Source organism: Nicotiana attenuata, unplaced genomic scaffold (genome assembly GCF_001879085.1).
Source record: "Nicotiana attenuata strain UT unplaced genomic scaffold, NIATTr2, whole genome shotgun sequence".
Classification (NCBI taxonomy): Eukaryota; Viridiplantae; Streptophyta; class Magnoliopsida; order Solanales; family Solanaceae; genus Nicotiana; species Nicotiana attenuata.
The window spans coordinates 161636-177777 of NW_017671066.1; the positions used below are offsets into that span (position 1 = coordinate 161636).

General features: G+C 40.1%; 2 protein-coding genes across 2 annotated transcripts; one reads left to right on the forward strand and one right to left on the reverse strand.

Annotated features, from left to right (window-relative positions):
- Positions 1-12096: 12096 nt before the first annotated feature.
- LOC109205648 (pentatricopeptide repeat-containing protein At5g15300) lies at positions 12097-14209 on the forward strand. The gene has a single exon (XM_019368384.1). It carries the CDS (start codon positions 12171-12173, stop codon positions 13779-13781), a length of 1611 nt encoding a protein of 536 aa, XP_019223929.1. The 5' UTR covers positions 12097-12170; the 3' UTR covers positions 13782-14209.
- A 101-nt stretch (positions 14210-14310) lies between these two features.
- LOC109205645 (casparian strip membrane protein 3-like) lies at positions 14311-15607 on the reverse strand. Its single transcript, XM_019368381.1, has 3 exons — positions 15293-15607; positions 14772-14895; positions 14311-14681 (listed from the first exon to the last, which is right to left on the reverse strand). Exons 1-3 carry the CDS (start codon positions 15505-15507, stop codon positions 14466-14468), a joined length of 555 nt encoding a protein of 184 aa, XP_019223926.1. The 5' UTR covers positions 15508-15607; the 3' UTR covers positions 14311-14465.
- Positions 15608-16142: the final 535 nt, after the last annotated feature.

Here is a 16142-nt window from a genome sequence, read left to right on the forward strand (position 1 = left end):
CAGAATCGCGCTTGGAGCCTATCGCTAGAACGAACAACACACCAGCGACCAGACTTGCTACGCTAGTAGGGCTTGTGGGCAAAGCAAGAGATCTTATTTTATCCTTAAGGATAGGGAAGTCTAACTCACCCTCGGGGGGAGATATCGGAATAAAGTACCCTGCCACTGGATTCCACAGTTTTTGTAAAGGGAGGTAGACTTGTTCAGCCCCTCTATAAGATAAGGATGCTTGTGTCTCTCTTTTAACTCCATAGCAAAATCCATCCATACTTGTCCTTGTTAACTCAGAGATTGGGATTGATTCATGAATTATCAGTGTAGATAGGCATGGATCTGGTATGAACTCAGAAGCCTAATAAGGGAGAGTTTGGGTCCACCAGAGGAAGAGTACTTCTAGGCTTTCCAGGAATTGGAATTATTGAAGAAGCTATTTATACTGGAATTGAATCCTACACATAAGAGCATTCCGAATGCTAAAAAGTTTCGGTTCGTTTTATTTACGATTTAAAAGATGCTAAAAAAACTTTCTTTCATTAGACCAGTCAATAAAGGAATGGCAGAGTAGTTGATCCCGACCCTTGCCGGTAAAGAAGCTTCTTTAAGACACTGAGTTGCGTCAGGAAGAGTAGAGTAAGAAGAAAAGCTAAAAGCTTGAGTTGAATCAGCTGAGAGTTCAAGCCCCTTTTCTTTATAATAAGCTTCCACTTTTTGTTTCGTCCAATTTTATCATTCAAGCTCTCATCATAAAGCTGCAACAAGAATTCTTCATGCGAGACTTAGGGCTCATTAAAAAATGAACCTTGGCGTTGAAATTCTTTGAACCAAATCAGTTTTGTTCCTATCTCAACGAAAAGAATTTCTGACTTGCTTGCTCGCTTGATCACTGGAATCGAAGCCAACACAAGGATGGGAGGGCAAACGGAATACAATAGAGAACAAAAGCTACTCGATGGAAGCCAACTGCACCTTAAACATCTACTGGATCTCAAAGAGAAAGATAAATCTATTTCATCTGTAACTACAAGATAGGACTTTATATCCGCCTATGATAGTGAGCCTCGAACCTTACTCTATTATATTATAATTTTATTCGACTAATTCAGATACTAATGCGGGACTAATTTGCAAAAAACCTTCCTCTGATATTGAGTCTTCGAGAGCCAGACTGGAAGTGATAATCCCTACGGAAAGATAGTTGGCTGCCATCCTAGACACCGTCTTATTGGCCCATGGAAATTATCTAAACCGAGCGGATCAAACCTTTCTTCTTCCTGCTCAAGCAGATGCCGAACCTCATATTTAGCGGCTCTCCGAAGTCAGAGAGATGGGTGGGGGCCTTTCTGATAGGCGGGACAAAGCGCTTTCAATAGTGATGAAAGAAGGGGAAATGCCTGTACGGTCAATATATTCTTCTTGCTTACTCGCTCAGCTCTATATACTTATATATTAGTTAGCTCGTTCGCTTTCAGACTGCTACCTGCTCGAACTATTACTATTAGCTAAACAACCCTTTCTTTGTGTTTAACCGCGGTTAAACACAACCAAAGCAAAGGGAGGAAAGAGCTATAAGGAAGACTGATTCACTCGCTTTCGAGAACTAAGATTTACAGCTTATTCTCCGTTCGGCGAATCTTCTTCCGGGGAATTCAACTCTTCTTTCATAGATTGGGAACATAATAAGCACCAGTAGCCTATTGAGTTAGATGAGCTAGATGACTTTCATTAGCTCCTAGCGCAGCATATCTGAATTCACTATAGGGTTAGGAGTGACTTGCTTACACTGCTGAATAACCTTCACTTTAGCGAGCTGTAGGACAAACTACATTCAAGAGGAGAAAGGAAACTTTGAATAGAAGGATCAGTGCCCGTAGCAGTCCTGGAGTTAGGTTATGATGGTCGTAATGAGCTCTACTAGAAAGAAAATCTCTTCTATTCATAGATGAAGTCCTATCTAAGGGGCTTCGTTGCCCTTGAATTCCGTTCCCTAGTTCAATCCGGAACTCCAGATGTGTAAGTAGCGGCCAAGCGGCTCTGTCCTTTTCAAAGAGGTTATCCTTCTCTCTCCCCGCTTCTTAGTCTTATAGGATAGCTCACCATTCAAGTAAGTCACTTTACCAAGCGCTTACTGTCTTCTTTCTAGCCTAATTGGTAGCAGTCCCTTTTTAGTACCACCTTTCCTTTTCTTCTCTTTCAGTAGCCTCGTAGGCCAGCTGAAGACCGAATAAAGCAGTTCAAGCCCGCTTGAGATCTATCCACGACCTGGCCGATGGCTACTTCCAATTCAAGTGCCACTTATCTTAACACAACTCGAGCTAATCGACTCCCAGCCTAGCTAGACCTGGTGAAAGCAATCAAGCCAAAGCAATACTTGTTCCTTCAACGGTAAGAGCTGCAGATGAAATAGCAGTGGTTATGCCGACATCTACTCAAAGAAGAATAGTATTAGAGTCAAGACCGGTGCTATCCCCTTCCCCTGCTACGCTTCCTTACTCAACAATCAAAGAAGCATTTTCGATTCCCCGATCCACTCTCGTTCTAACATGCTAATAGCGGTTTAGGTAAGCCAGGGGCTAAGCGGGAATGCCCTATCTAAGAGCCTACTTCCTTCTGATCTTTCTGCTCTTGGGGATTCATCTCTACCTTTTTCATAAAATGTAGTGGCCAAACCAGATAGTCCATTTCCTCTCTTTTCTCGCTCCTCAAGAAAGACGACTGGAAACTTCCTATTAGGAATGGCTTCCTTTCAGGTTGTGTTGTTACAGACCAGACTGTTCTAACAGGGCAGGGGAGACGGATAACTAATCTAATACAGTACAGCTATGATCGGGCAATAGCGCAGATAAGATCAGACTGAATGTGTGAAGGATATGGTTCTGGTTCACTTCTGTCCCGTTCCTTCAATCAAAGAAGAATCCATGCCCAGGGCTAGTGCCAGCACATAGTCAGAGTCTTCCCTGCGTGCCTAACATCCACTCCTTCTAGTCGAGTGCCTTGCGGCGCCTTTAACGATGAGAGAAGGCGATACCGAAGAGAATAACTCAAGGGCACTGGCTACTCCATCAACTCAATTTCGTTGCGTAAGTGAGGATGCCAGTCATCATAGTCTGAACTTTAAATCTTTCGTTGGCTCATCTCGTCGATTGGCATTCCGATCCTGGTCATTCATAGATAGTCGGCGCTTTTAGTCATAGGCTATCGCCCATTCCTGATAGCCGCAGCTCTGCCCGTTCCCTATTCCATTAAAGAATGAATGGGAATTGATCTGACAACAGCTGGGCAAAATCCATCTCTTTCCATCTCTATGTTCGCTAAACTTGCTTCCTTTCTTGCTTTCATGAAGCCGACCTTAACAGACATCTCTTCCATTTTCGTAGATGGAAGATCCGGTGAATCAATTCAATTAGATGCCGCTTACCTAGATGCGGTGCTTGTCCCTCGAAGCGAAGGTAAAGACCAAGACATTGGGGATTCTGAATCTGACCGCACTTTCCTCAGGTCGAACGGCTATCGATCCTGGCCCGATGAGAAAAGGGTTGAACTCATACTTGCCTTAACCTAATCTACTTGGATCCCGGATTCCATTCCATTTCCATTAAGGCATTCATTCCCTTCATGTAAAGGAAGAGTTCAACAAAAGTCATCTCTCTGACACTGGCTGTTCTTTCTACCTAAACTTGCGGCTTCTTTCATCAAAGATAGGTGTGAGCTAATTTTCTCGCTAAACCCGTCTCTGATCTTCTCTACTGTTTTGGCTGCTTTCTTGGGTGTAAGGTTCCTAATGTTCTAACTCAGAAAGTATAGTCGTTCTCTCTTCCTGACCCTTCGGCCAAGCCGCTTTGTCTGTTAATTGGATTGATGTTCGATAGCTTTTCCTTCTCCCCAACCGCTGTCATGTCCCGCTACGCTAGTTCTACTGTGCTTTCCTTCCTTGGCCTAAGAAAGAAGGCTAGTCACTTCCCTTATTCATAGGGGCAGCCCCTTTTCTATCGAGTAGTCACTCTTGGCCTCTTTCTGTCCTGACTCGGAAATGAACCCGATGGTCAATCTTTCCCTGGCTTGAGAGGTTTCATTTCAGGTTAAGCAGGGGATCAAGACTCTAATGCTTTCATTCCTTCAGCTTCAGATAGGTGAATCAATGGGCTCATTTCTTTTCTTTCTCTCGTCAACTGGGGAAAGGTTCCTCTTTGCTTTGATTCGATAGTTGGAACTCTTTGTATATAGGTTATGCCTAGGGCAAGACCCTTAGGAGAGATAATGAAGGTATTAAGAAAAGGAATCCGGTCTTTGACGATCCAGTCTTAGCTAGCAAATGTATGGACTCATACTTTGAGGACTCCCTAGTGTGCCAGATAGCTACTTTTGTCCTGTTTAAGCTGAAGCATAAGAATGACGGATTTGTGTCCAGCGTGTGATCACAGCCGGTACCGCATTTCTTTTTTCTTGGGGGGGCCCTGTGTAAGGGCGGACGGGAATGCCTACCCCTCTAAATCAGTCTTCCTCCGCCCGAATCGGAATCAAAGTAGTATCCACCTTCTTCCTTTGCCGGTATCCTAAGATCGATCTCTTGACTAAGTCATTTCACACGTTGCACTGAGAACAAGGGACTGATTCCGTACCGTGCTACTGCCTTGACCTAGGATTCTTTTCCTCACATCGGATTCTGAACTGAAAAACTGAAGCTTTCAAGGAAGGAGATTCTAAGACATCACATTCTGTGGCAAAGAGCCCATTCGATGGCATCCGCGCCCGCTTGAATTTCACTTTCACTCTTGGATAGCTGTAGCTACGGGGCTTTTCTGGCTTGAACGAGAAGAAATCCATGAGAGGAAAACTACTTCTTTTAGAAAACAGACTTACTTAGTTCAACAAAAGGTCTTGACCAACAAAAAGAGCTTTTTCCACCAGTCTTTTAGGCCGGGCACCTTCTTTCTCTTCATTTCATTTCAGGAAGAAGAAGAAAGGCGAAGTTCTTCTATCCAGTTGAGGATGAATTACAGTTCCACATCCAGCAAGGAAGACAAGCGCATAAATTGGATTCCCGGCTGACTCTTCTTCTTTGAAGCATTCAGAGAGAATCAAGATTGGCTTAGTCGGATCTTGCCAGGCAATTGCCTTTTTTCCACAAGAGATTGCTCTCCTCCGAGGCTTGAGAGCTTATTCCCTTCTTGTTCACCTTTCTTTTTCTTTACTTATTTTCTTTATTGAATGATTGGCTCAATAGCTTTCTTCCTTCAATTAGAAAAAGGGCTAATGGAAACTCAGGAGCTTCACTCAGAGCTATTAAGCTCTTTGGGGGAAGTCAGAAGTTCTTCCACTTGGAATTGCATCAGAGAAGAAAGCTCCACAGAAGACTCCGAAGGAGTAGGAATTGGCTCACTAGGTTCTTTAACTAAAAAGTAGTCAAATCGTAAAACTCCTTACTGCAATCCTCCTTCGATGCCTACTTACTTAGGTCTAGCTAACCCAGCTTGAAGTCTACCAACCCTTTTCAAGTCGGGAATGCCACAACAGTCTGATATTCTAATATGTTGACTTGTATCACAACCCAAACCGAAGGGCCGCGACGGGCACCCGGTGCCTTACTCAACCGAGTACCAACGTAACATATCTTTCTTATCATACTATTATGGGTAAATGAGCTAGAAAACCCTTCATGAGATAACAAGAATAAAACATAAGGGAATACTTAACGTATGATGACCCAGCATGATATACAAACTTATACATGTGACATACGGGCCTATAAGGCCGACATGACCATTTGTAAACTCAAAAGATAGGCCGACAAGGCCATAAAAGTATCCATGCACCTGACATCTGTCTACAAGCCTCTAAGAGTACATAAAATCATAAAGGTCGGGACAGGGCCCCGCCATACCAATCAATACATATCCAAAGCATACTGACCAAATAGGCAACTCCGGAGCAAGTGGAGTACACCAACACCTTCGCTGAGCTGATAGCCTACTAGGAGGAATGTCAACCTGTCTATCGGGACCTGCGGGCATGAAACGCAGCGTCCCCAGGCAAAACGGACGTCAGTACGAATAAAGTACTGAGTATGTAAGGCAGGAAAGCATAAATAAGAACAATAACGTAAAGAGAGATAGAGGAGATACAACCTGTAACATCTGAGTGCCTCTGGGGGCTACTGACATGAAATGCATAATACATATATATACATAAACTTTTAAAAACATACGCCTCTGTGGGCATCATCATCATCATATCATACCCGGCCTCAAAGAGGACGCGGTAAAAATGTACCCGGCCACGTGGAGCTCGGTAAACCCAACTGATCAGTGGTTGCACAATAGGTGCCATACCCGGCCGACTATAGCGCGGCTCGGTAGAGTAAAATAGATACATATATAATGCATGCTAGACTCATTGATTCACGTTCTAAACCTTTTGGAGTGACATAAGGTCATTGCACCATCGATTAACATCATGGACATCATACCATCAATATGAACTTCACTAGGACTCAAGGATCATACATACTTTCTTGGAATAACTTTGTAAGGAAATAACAACATGGACAACCTTAGTTGCTAGGAGTAGATTCATTATGAAATAGCGTATCGCTTACGTTCGTTTCACTATAGATCATGCCAAAAGAATGAAGGGAGAGCCTTAACATACCTTGTATATTCTTCCCAACCTCAAGCTATGCAATTTCACGGCTCCTTAGTCTACAATAAGACAAATGACACTCTCGTTATCGTTTAAGCGTCGTAACTATTATGTATCGACCACAACCTATTTTACAATAAAACGGACAGCACCTCCCCTATATATATGACTTCACACAATTACAAACAATCACCAAACAGCCCAAACAATATCAATAATAATCATATTGAGCCTCCCAAAACAGTCCACGCACAACCTAATCACTTCATACATACGACGGCCACCGTAGTCGTGTCAAACGACCCGAAAATGTTACGAAGAACTACCAGCCCACAACCCTACATCTATATGGTGTTTCTCCGCACCCTTCCTCCTCCAAAACTCCACAAAACAGTAGTAAAACACGCAGCCCAACAGCAACACAAAACAGTCCACAAAACACTCCGCTACAAGTGAATAACTCGAACTCACGGCTTCCGATCACCGTCCCGTGAGTTCTTACATGTATAGAGCGAATTACCATGAATTCACAGAAGAATAAATGTATGAAATAGAGCAGTAAACTCACCTTACTTGTTGGATAACTCAGCCCTTTCCTTGGTTCTTCAAACTCTAGGTTTTACCCCCAATTAGAACTTGAAAGAGAGGGAAAATCGATTAGGGTTTGTGGATAATTTTTGGGAGGAAGTTTGCAGGGTTTTAGGTCTGGTTATTTGTGATATATAATGAGGGTTATATTGCAGGAGATAACCCTTTAAATGGGCTCTTTGGCCGACCCGAAATTTCCTATTTTTGGGCTATCATTTAACCAAGTAGGTGACACACCTACTTGTCACCTAGCAGCTTGTGCAGTCTCGCAAAAATGCCTATATCTCTCTACTCCAATGTCGTATCGATGAACGGTTTAATGCGTTAGAAACTAGATTCATAGATCTTTAATATGATAGGTAGATCATCCCCTAATTCCAAGTATATTGGGAGAAAAACTCAGTTACATTTGACCTAAGTTTCAGCACATTTATGAATGGAACTTGTGATGACCTTTTTCCAACTTTTGTTCCACAACTCGCTTGACTTCAAAACATAACACCAACTATCGTACGACTAAAGCAACTCATAATATAATCTCCTTATTATGTTAATAACCCTAGTATCACCCCAAAAGTACATGGTAAAACATTCCANATTTCAGGTTAAGCAGGGGATCAAGACTCTAATGCTTTCATTCCTTCAGCTTCAGATAGGTGAATCAATGGGCTCATTTCCTTTCTTTCTCTCGTCAACTGGGGAAAGGTTCCTCTTTGCTTTGATTCGATAGTTGGAACTCTTTGTATATAGGTTATGCCTAGGGCAAGACCCTTAGGAGAGATAAGGAAGGTATTAAGAAAAGGAATCCGGTCTTTGACGATCCAGTCTTAGCTAGCAAGTGTATGGACTCATACTTTGAGGACTCCCTAGTGTGCCAGATAGCTACTTTTGTCCCGTTTAAGCTGAAGCATAAGAATGACGGATTTGTGTCCAGCGTGTGATCACAGCCGGTACCGCATTTCTTTTTTCTTGGGGGGGCCCTGTGTAAGGGCGGACGGGAATGCCTACCCCTCTAAATCAGTCTTCCTCCGCCCGAATCGGAATCAAAGTAGTATCCACCTTCTTCCTTTGCTGGTATCCTAAGATCGATCTCTTGACTAAGTCATTTCACACGTTGCACTGAGAACAAGGGACTGATCCCGTACCGTGCTACTGCCTTGACCTAGGATTCTTTTCCTCACATCGGATTCTAAACTGAAAAACTGAAGCTTTCAAGGAAGGAGATTCTAAGACATCACATTCTGTGGCAAAGAGCCCATTCGATGGCGCCCGCTTGAATTTCACTTTCACTCTTGGATAGCTGTAGCTACGGGGCTTTTCTGGCTTGAACGGGAAGAAATCCATGAGAGGAAAACTACTTCTTTTAGAAAACAGACTTACTTAGTTCAACAAAAGGTCTTGACCAACAAAAAGAGCTTTTTCCACCAGTCTTTTAGGCCGGGCACCTTCTTTCTCTTCATTTCATTTCAGGAAAAAGAAGAAAGGCGAAGTTCTTCTATCCAGTTGAGGATGAATTACAGTTCCACATCCAGCAAGGAAGACAAGCGCATAAATTGGATTCTCGGCTGACTCTTCTTCTTTGAAGCATTCAGAGAGAATCAAGATTGGCTTAGTCGGATCTTGCCAGGCAATTGCCTTTTTTCCACAAGAGATTGCTCTCCTCCGAGGCTTGAGAGCTTATTCCCTTCTTGTTCACCTTTCTTTTTCTTTACTTATTTTCTTTATTGAATGATTGGCTCAATAGCTTTCTTCCTTCAATTAGAAAAGGGGCTAATGGAAACTCAGGAGCTTCACTCAGAGCTATTAAGCTCTTTGGGGGAAGTCAGAAGTTCTTCCACTCGGAATTGCATCAGAGAAGAAAGCTCCACAGAAGACTCCGAAGGAGTAGGAATTGGCTCACTAGGTTCTTCAACTAAAAAGTAGTCAAATCGCAAAACTCCTTACTACAATCCTTCTTCGATGCCTACTTACTTAGGTCTAGCTGACCCAGCTTGAAGTCTACCAACCCTTTTCAAGTCGGGAATGCCACATCAGTCTGATATTCTAATATGTTGACTTGCACCCAGGCCTAGCTCTCTGTGGTGGGGCGGTCTCGCTAGGTGAGATAATGAGACCAAAGCATGAAAAATCGGCTGCCTGCGAAATCAACAGGAAAGCTTTGGCTGTTTGCTTTAGCAACGACGGTAAAGGGCAGGTTCTGTAGTCAACTGCACTTGGTCACTTCCTGCTCTGTCGGGTCATTTGATCTTCTCAGTTCCACTCGGGCATACTCTTTCATAGGCTCGACACAGGTTGTGACGTCGGGTCCTCTCTTCTCTTCATGAATCTCAGTTGGAAGCCCCCATTTTCATCAGAATAATATTATGTTGGAGTTCCAGCATACTTATCCTGGAACTCCAGTATAATATGCTGGAGTTCAAGTATACTTATGCTGGAACTCCAGCATAATATACTGGCGTATTTTCCAGGTTTTGAACAGTGTTTTCGCTCAGATTTAACTTTACATGAAAAGTGGCTAAATTTCGATTCCTTTTGAAAGCGTGGCTATTTTTGAATGACCACTTGTAAATCTGGTTATTTTTAAATTTCTCCCTGTTTGCTTTGTAATTCCAGTTTAATGTTCAATATAATCGATCAGTTCTATTGAAAGAGAGTCGTCTACTCTTAGTTTGTTACACATACTTTAAAATTCTAGCATCGTACTTTAAAATTCTAGCAGCGTACTTTAAAATTCTGACTATGGTGCTATTTTTTTCTAAAATTTCATTAACGGGATCAAAATGAAAAATGGTGACACTAAATAATCCTATTTGTGCAAATCTCCCAATGCATAAAGTCTAAAAGTTGACACAACCGTAAGTTATTTTTTAAGGAAAATAATAAATCATATTAGATTTTTATAGGATTTCCATGCTATATATAATTTATAAATAATAATTTGTGAATTCTGATGTGCAATATTTCCAATATTGTTTATAAATTCTAAAGATACTACATGCTATGCATTCAGATTAAAACGAATATGCAGGTTTTCCCGAAAATATTGATACGTGGGTAAACAGCCTCTCTGTCCTTGGGGTAGGGGTAAGGTCTGCGTACACATTACCCACCCCAAACCCCACTTGTGGGATTACACTGGGCCGTTGTTGTTGTTGTATTGGTACGTGGGTAAAATTCTATTCTAGCGGATTCCATAACTGAAAAGAAAGAAGAAGAACAAACCTAAATAGTATAAGTTTATCACATCGCTTAAACTAAATATAATAGTAGATATGATTTGTGCATAATATATGTATAATCATATATAACCAGTATATAATTTATATATACCGACTAGCAAAGGTAGGCATTATATTCAGCCAACGTACAACAAGTATACGTAGAATGTCACAGACACTATACTTATTTAAACCGAACAAAAAATTACCTAAATATGGTACTTTTTGGGGTTGGTTTTTAATTTTGGGAAAAAGGCCAAAATTGTCCCTATACTATCAAAAATTAGTCACGTTTATACCCGTTTCTACTTTCGGTCCAAATATATGCCTGCCGTTAAGAAAGTAGACAAAATCGTCCCTAACCCTAACGGCGGTTCATGACTCAGCAACTAAAATGACACGATGGACTCCATGTCACTATTTATTTTCCATATGTAATGATAAATAACTAAATCCACTTAAATTAGTCTTCTCCTTCTCTAATTTTCTAGATTCAAGGCACAAAGATTTAACCAATTCTAATTTAAATAATAAGTTGCAGCTTTGAATAGTTTCAGCATTCCAATGTCAGATTCTTTGTTCTATTCAGTCCAAAACAGATCAAAAATTTCCGAAACGATTCTCACCCGAATGAGAATCGGGTGGGGCTGTTTTTTTCTTTTTCTGTGTCCCTCTTTCTCTCTCTCTCTTTTTTTTAAAGAAAAATTTTGCTTACATCAAAAATTATAAGTGGTCTATTAGGCAATTGTATATAAGTGACAAACTGAAAATTGCTGTAACATTTTTATCTTTCTTTAAGAAATTAACTTGTTTAATTTGAAAAAATGCAGTACCCTTCATTTATTTGGGTTTCGATTTGGCTTTCATGGTCGACTCTTCAGTTATACTTCATATTTACAATTCTTTTCTTTTTTGTCGAAAGTTATTTTTTCCAAAATTTATTGGATAATTTGGATTTATTAAGAAAAAATGACTGTTCTAGTTTATTCAGAATTGTCTGTAGTTTCTAGTTAAGGGAAGCCAGATGAAGGTGACAGTAAATAGGCCAATACATACTGTAATTGCTTTGTCAGGAAAACTCAATTTTGACTAGTACATGGGTTATGTGATACACTCAAGTCATACTGGTTACAAAATCAATATTCCAACTAAAATAATTTAGAGGGTTTAGTTATTTATTATTACAGATGGAAAATAAAATAGTGACATGGAGTCTACCGTGTCATTTTAGTTACTGAGTCATGGACAGCCGTTAGGGCTAGGGACGATTTTGTCTACTTTCTTAACGGCAGGCATATATTTGGACCGAAAGTAGAAACGAGTATAAACGTGACTAATTTTTGATAGTATAGGGACAATTTTGGCCTTTTTACCTTTAATTTTTGACTCTCGCTTGCTCCTTGGGCAGAACTTCAGGGTTATTGCCTATGACAAGCAAGGAAAAACACTTGTTAAACTTGAAATTCTGCACCTGAATCAAGGAGGGACAAAAACTTAAGATCATCCACTTTGAGAGCTAGTCGCGTACTTCACCCTAAACCGAACGGCTTCATCAGCATGTGATGCTATTGGGGGCCCAGGTGCCAAAAATGAAGAGGCCTTGTGAAACAAATATGGATGTAAACGGTCCTGCTTCTGAATACTCGGAGCCTAAAGTAAACTTCAAGCCCAGGAGGCCAGGCCCAATATTAGTTCATGAATCCGTCTGAGCAGAAGAATGAGAGGTAAATGATCAAAAAGACAATAACAAGCAGGAGTTCAAATCTTCACCGGCAATCATCACTATGGAGCAAATGCAAAGATCTTCAATCCCTAAAGCAAATTCACGCTTTGATGATCATCAGTGGTTTCAACTCCAATCGCTTTGCTCTCAGGGAGCTCATTTATGCTTCTTCTGTTACTTTTTCAGCATCTATTCACTATGCTCACAAACTGTTTGCTCAAATTACTCAGCCAGACCTCTTCATGTGGAACACCATGCTTAGAGGCTCAGCTCAGAGTCTCAGGCCTTCTCTTGTGCTTTCCCTTTATACCCAGATGGAAAAACGTTATATACGTCCGGATAGTTATACTTTTCCGTTTGTACTCAAGGCATGTACTAAGCTCTCTTGGCTTGTTTCTGGCCTTACCATTCATGGGAAAATTGTGAAACATGGATTTGAATCTAATAAATTTGCGAGGAATACCCTCATATATTTTCACGCTAATGTTGGAGATATAGGAATTGCAGGGCAACTTTTTGATGGTTCTGCTAAAAGGGATGTTGTTGCTTGGTCTGCTTTGACTGCTGGTTATGCGAGGAGAGGTGAATTAGATGTGGCAAGGAGGCTGTTTGATGATATGCCGGTTAAAGACTTGGTTTCTTGGAATGTGATGATCACGGGTTATGTAAAGCAAGGGAGGATGGAAAATGCAGGGGAGTTGTTTAATATGTTGCCGAAGCGGGATGTTGTGACTTGGAATGTGATGATTTCTGGATATCTGCTTTGTGGCGAAAACGAGAATGCGTTAAAAATGTATGCAGAGATGAGAAGTGCAGGGGAACACCCTGATGAGGTTACAATGTTGCACCTGTTATCCGCTTGCACGGATTCAGCATTCTTGGATGTTGGCGAGCAGATACATCAATCTATTATCGAGATGGGTGCAGGCGAGTTAAGTATATTTCTTGGTAATGCACTTGTAGACATGTATGCTAGGTGTGGCAGCATTAGCAAGGCACTTGAAGTTTTTCAAGGCATGAGAGAAAAGGATGTGTCGTCTTGGAACATAATTATTTTAGGATTAGCTTTCCATGGTCATTCTGAAGAATGTATTTCTCTTTTTGAAGATATGAGGAGAATGAAGTATATTCCTAATGAAATTACTTTTGTGGGGGTATTAGTTGCTTGTAGTCATGCAGGAAAAGTTGATGAGGGCAGAGGATATTTCAGCATGATGAGAACTGAGTACAATATTGAGACGAACATAAGGCACTATGGGTGTATGGTGGATATGCTAGCACGTGCAGGACTACTGCATGAAGCGTTTGATTTCATAAGCATGATGGAGATTGAACCCAATGCCATTATATGGAGAACTCTGCTAGGAGCTTGTAAAGTCCATTCCAATGTCGAGCTGGGAAGGTATGCTAATGAGCAACTGCTTAAATTGGGAAGGGAAGACAGTGGTGATTATGTCTTGCTGTCAAATATCTATGCTTCAAGAGATGAATGGGATGGTGTTGAAAGGGTGAGGAAGTTGATGGATGATAATGGGGTTTGGAAAGAACCTGGTTGTACTTTAATTGAGACTGATGAGGATGCCCTCAGGAATTTTTTGTTTGATTCTAGACCTTAAGCACTCTTAAGAATAAAATTGGCTTGTCGAGATTAGGAGAGCTCCATGTGTGATCAGCGGCTAATCTTAACGCCCCTTTCTTAATCTTCCACATGAAGGTCCATCCTCTGTGGAAGGGTACAAAGAAGATACCTTTGATCCAACTCTTCCTCCTCTTCACATCATAGACCACTGAAGTGCACGATGCAGGGAAATTTCGATTCTGCTGTTTTTATCAGTAGTCCATTGATGCTATTTCATTGATCATGTAGACATTTTTATAGTTCTTTGGTTGGTGCTTACACCATTATTTTGTTTGCTTAAGGATGTGTGTGGGGTGTCAGGTAGGTTAGGACTTGAAATAACTTTATTGCTTGATATGGTCCTAAGCTTTTTACAGAAAATTGATCTACTTGATGGATTTTCAGTAAAGACAGTCTTCATTCTTATCTGACAGTATTATTAGTCCAGGATTTCTAGTGCTAAAAGATAATTATTTCATGATTCCCAGTGCTACTATAAATATCAATTTTATTAAATGAGAGGAAGAATCACTAAGACAAACAGATGTAATAACAGCTTGTAAGAATTAAGATGAGAAAATAACTCAAAATTGAAAATTTTCGAATGTAAACACAGTATTAAAAACAAAACAACAGGAAAACGTTCTTTCTTCCTGCAGGAAGTGATCATTATAGGAAGAAATCAGTTTCTTGAAAGGGCCAGAGCAGACAATATAATCAGCAGCAGAAACACAAGAACTCCAATAAACGATCCAACCAAAGAGCCAGAGGCACGATCGCAGAATGAGTTATACTGCTGACATATAGCAATCCAATTTGCACGTTCATTTCCCTTGTGTGCCAAATATACTATAGCTGCTGCTGCTGATGCTCCAGATGTCAAAAATGCCATCATCACCTGAGATTAATTATCAGCTCAGAAATTATTGTACGTAAATATAATTAAAATATGAAGTTGCAAATTAAGCTAATTAATTCAAGAATTTACCGTATCAAAGAAGACCAAAACCACTCTGGTTATTTTTGCACCACTCATGACAATATGTAAGATGGATAGGACAAGAGATACAGCCAAATATGCGCTAACGATGCCATTCGCTACCACAAAGAACCTATGAGTTTTCACAAATTTTACGTCAACGAGTGCAAAATAGTAGTAGTAATTAAATAGATAAATTATACCATTAGACTGAAACAAACGAACATAATTCCACACACTAACAGTGTAAAAGAAATTTATACTACTAAATCATTTAAAAGATAAGGGTTTACGTTCTATGAAGTACTAACGGGGTGCAAAATTTTTTTACATAATTACATCATAGTGTCATTTATAAGCTAATTATTTAAATTTCAATGATAAACATTAATTGATGACGTGATAAAAATGGCAACTAATTTACTATCACAGTTTAAAATTTACTTACAGTGTAGAAGATCAGTGTTTATAAGGCAACCTACTATTAACGGTTAAATATATATAAAAATAGAATAGTATATTTATCTTACGTGAAAGTGGGAAGGTCCTTGTACTCAGCCTTAAACTTGATGAACTCCGTGAAGGAGGGAAGGGTATCATTAGTTTTTCCCATGGCAATTGCACTTCCCAAGGTACCTACAATGGCAAATATTCTCATAATAAAATCAAGAAATGAAATTCCTCTGTTCCCTTTGGGCTCTGGCTTTGAATCTTTTGTGTCCTCTCCAGCTTCAACACCACCCATCTTCTCCTCAACTTACTATCTAGTAGAAAGTAATAAAGAAATAATTGGAAGGGTTTCAAATTAATTTCGATAGCTTATCAACTTTTGGTATGCATGGTACACATAGAACAATAGTAGCATGTTATTTATACTAGGAAAAATCCTGTGAGTCTTAAATTGTACAATCAAGAATCCACTAAGTTAAAAAGAATACTCAAACTGAGGAAAGTCATAAGTGGAACGGTTGGTTTTGACACAATCCTATTTATCTAACCTAAAGGCATTCGTCCATAGATTGTCACACATTACTGCAATAAATTAAAGACAATATGGTTGATTTTATTAATTTTTTTTATTGTTGTCTATTAGCATTACCAGCTCCCGTGGTTTTGGCACTTGAGAATTAAGCATTGATACCCGATTATTATCAAATCCACCTTTGTGTTTCCCTCTTTCTTGGTAGTCTTGCCACTTTGAAACTGAAAATGTGCCAACTTTAATTTGGTCCAAAAAGCAGTGGCGGAAGCAAGATTTTTACCAAGGGAATTTAAAAAATAAAAATAAAAACACGCAAAGAAACTAAAGGGATTCAATACATAATATATATATATATATATATATATATATATATATATATATATATATATATATATATG

Excerpts from the sequence above, each read along its gene's own strand:
- LOC109205648 (XM_019368384.1), top strand. The coding sequence starts at position 12,171 with ATGATCAAAAAGACAATAACAAGCAGGAGTTCAAATCTTCACCGGCAA.
- LOC109205645 (XM_019368381.1), bottom strand. The coding sequence starts at position 15,507 with ATGGGTGGTGTTGAAGCTGGAGAGGACACAAAAGATTCAAAGCCAGAG. Across the intron at positions 14,896-15,292 it reads AAGGACCTTCCCACTTTCAC|GTTCTTTGTGGTAGCGAATG; the intron begins GTAAGATAAATA and ends GAAAACTCATAG. Across the intron at positions 14,682-14,771 it reads TTTTGGTCTTCTTTGATACG|GTGATGATGGCATTTTTGAC; the intron begins GTAAATTCTTGA and ends AATTAATCTCAG.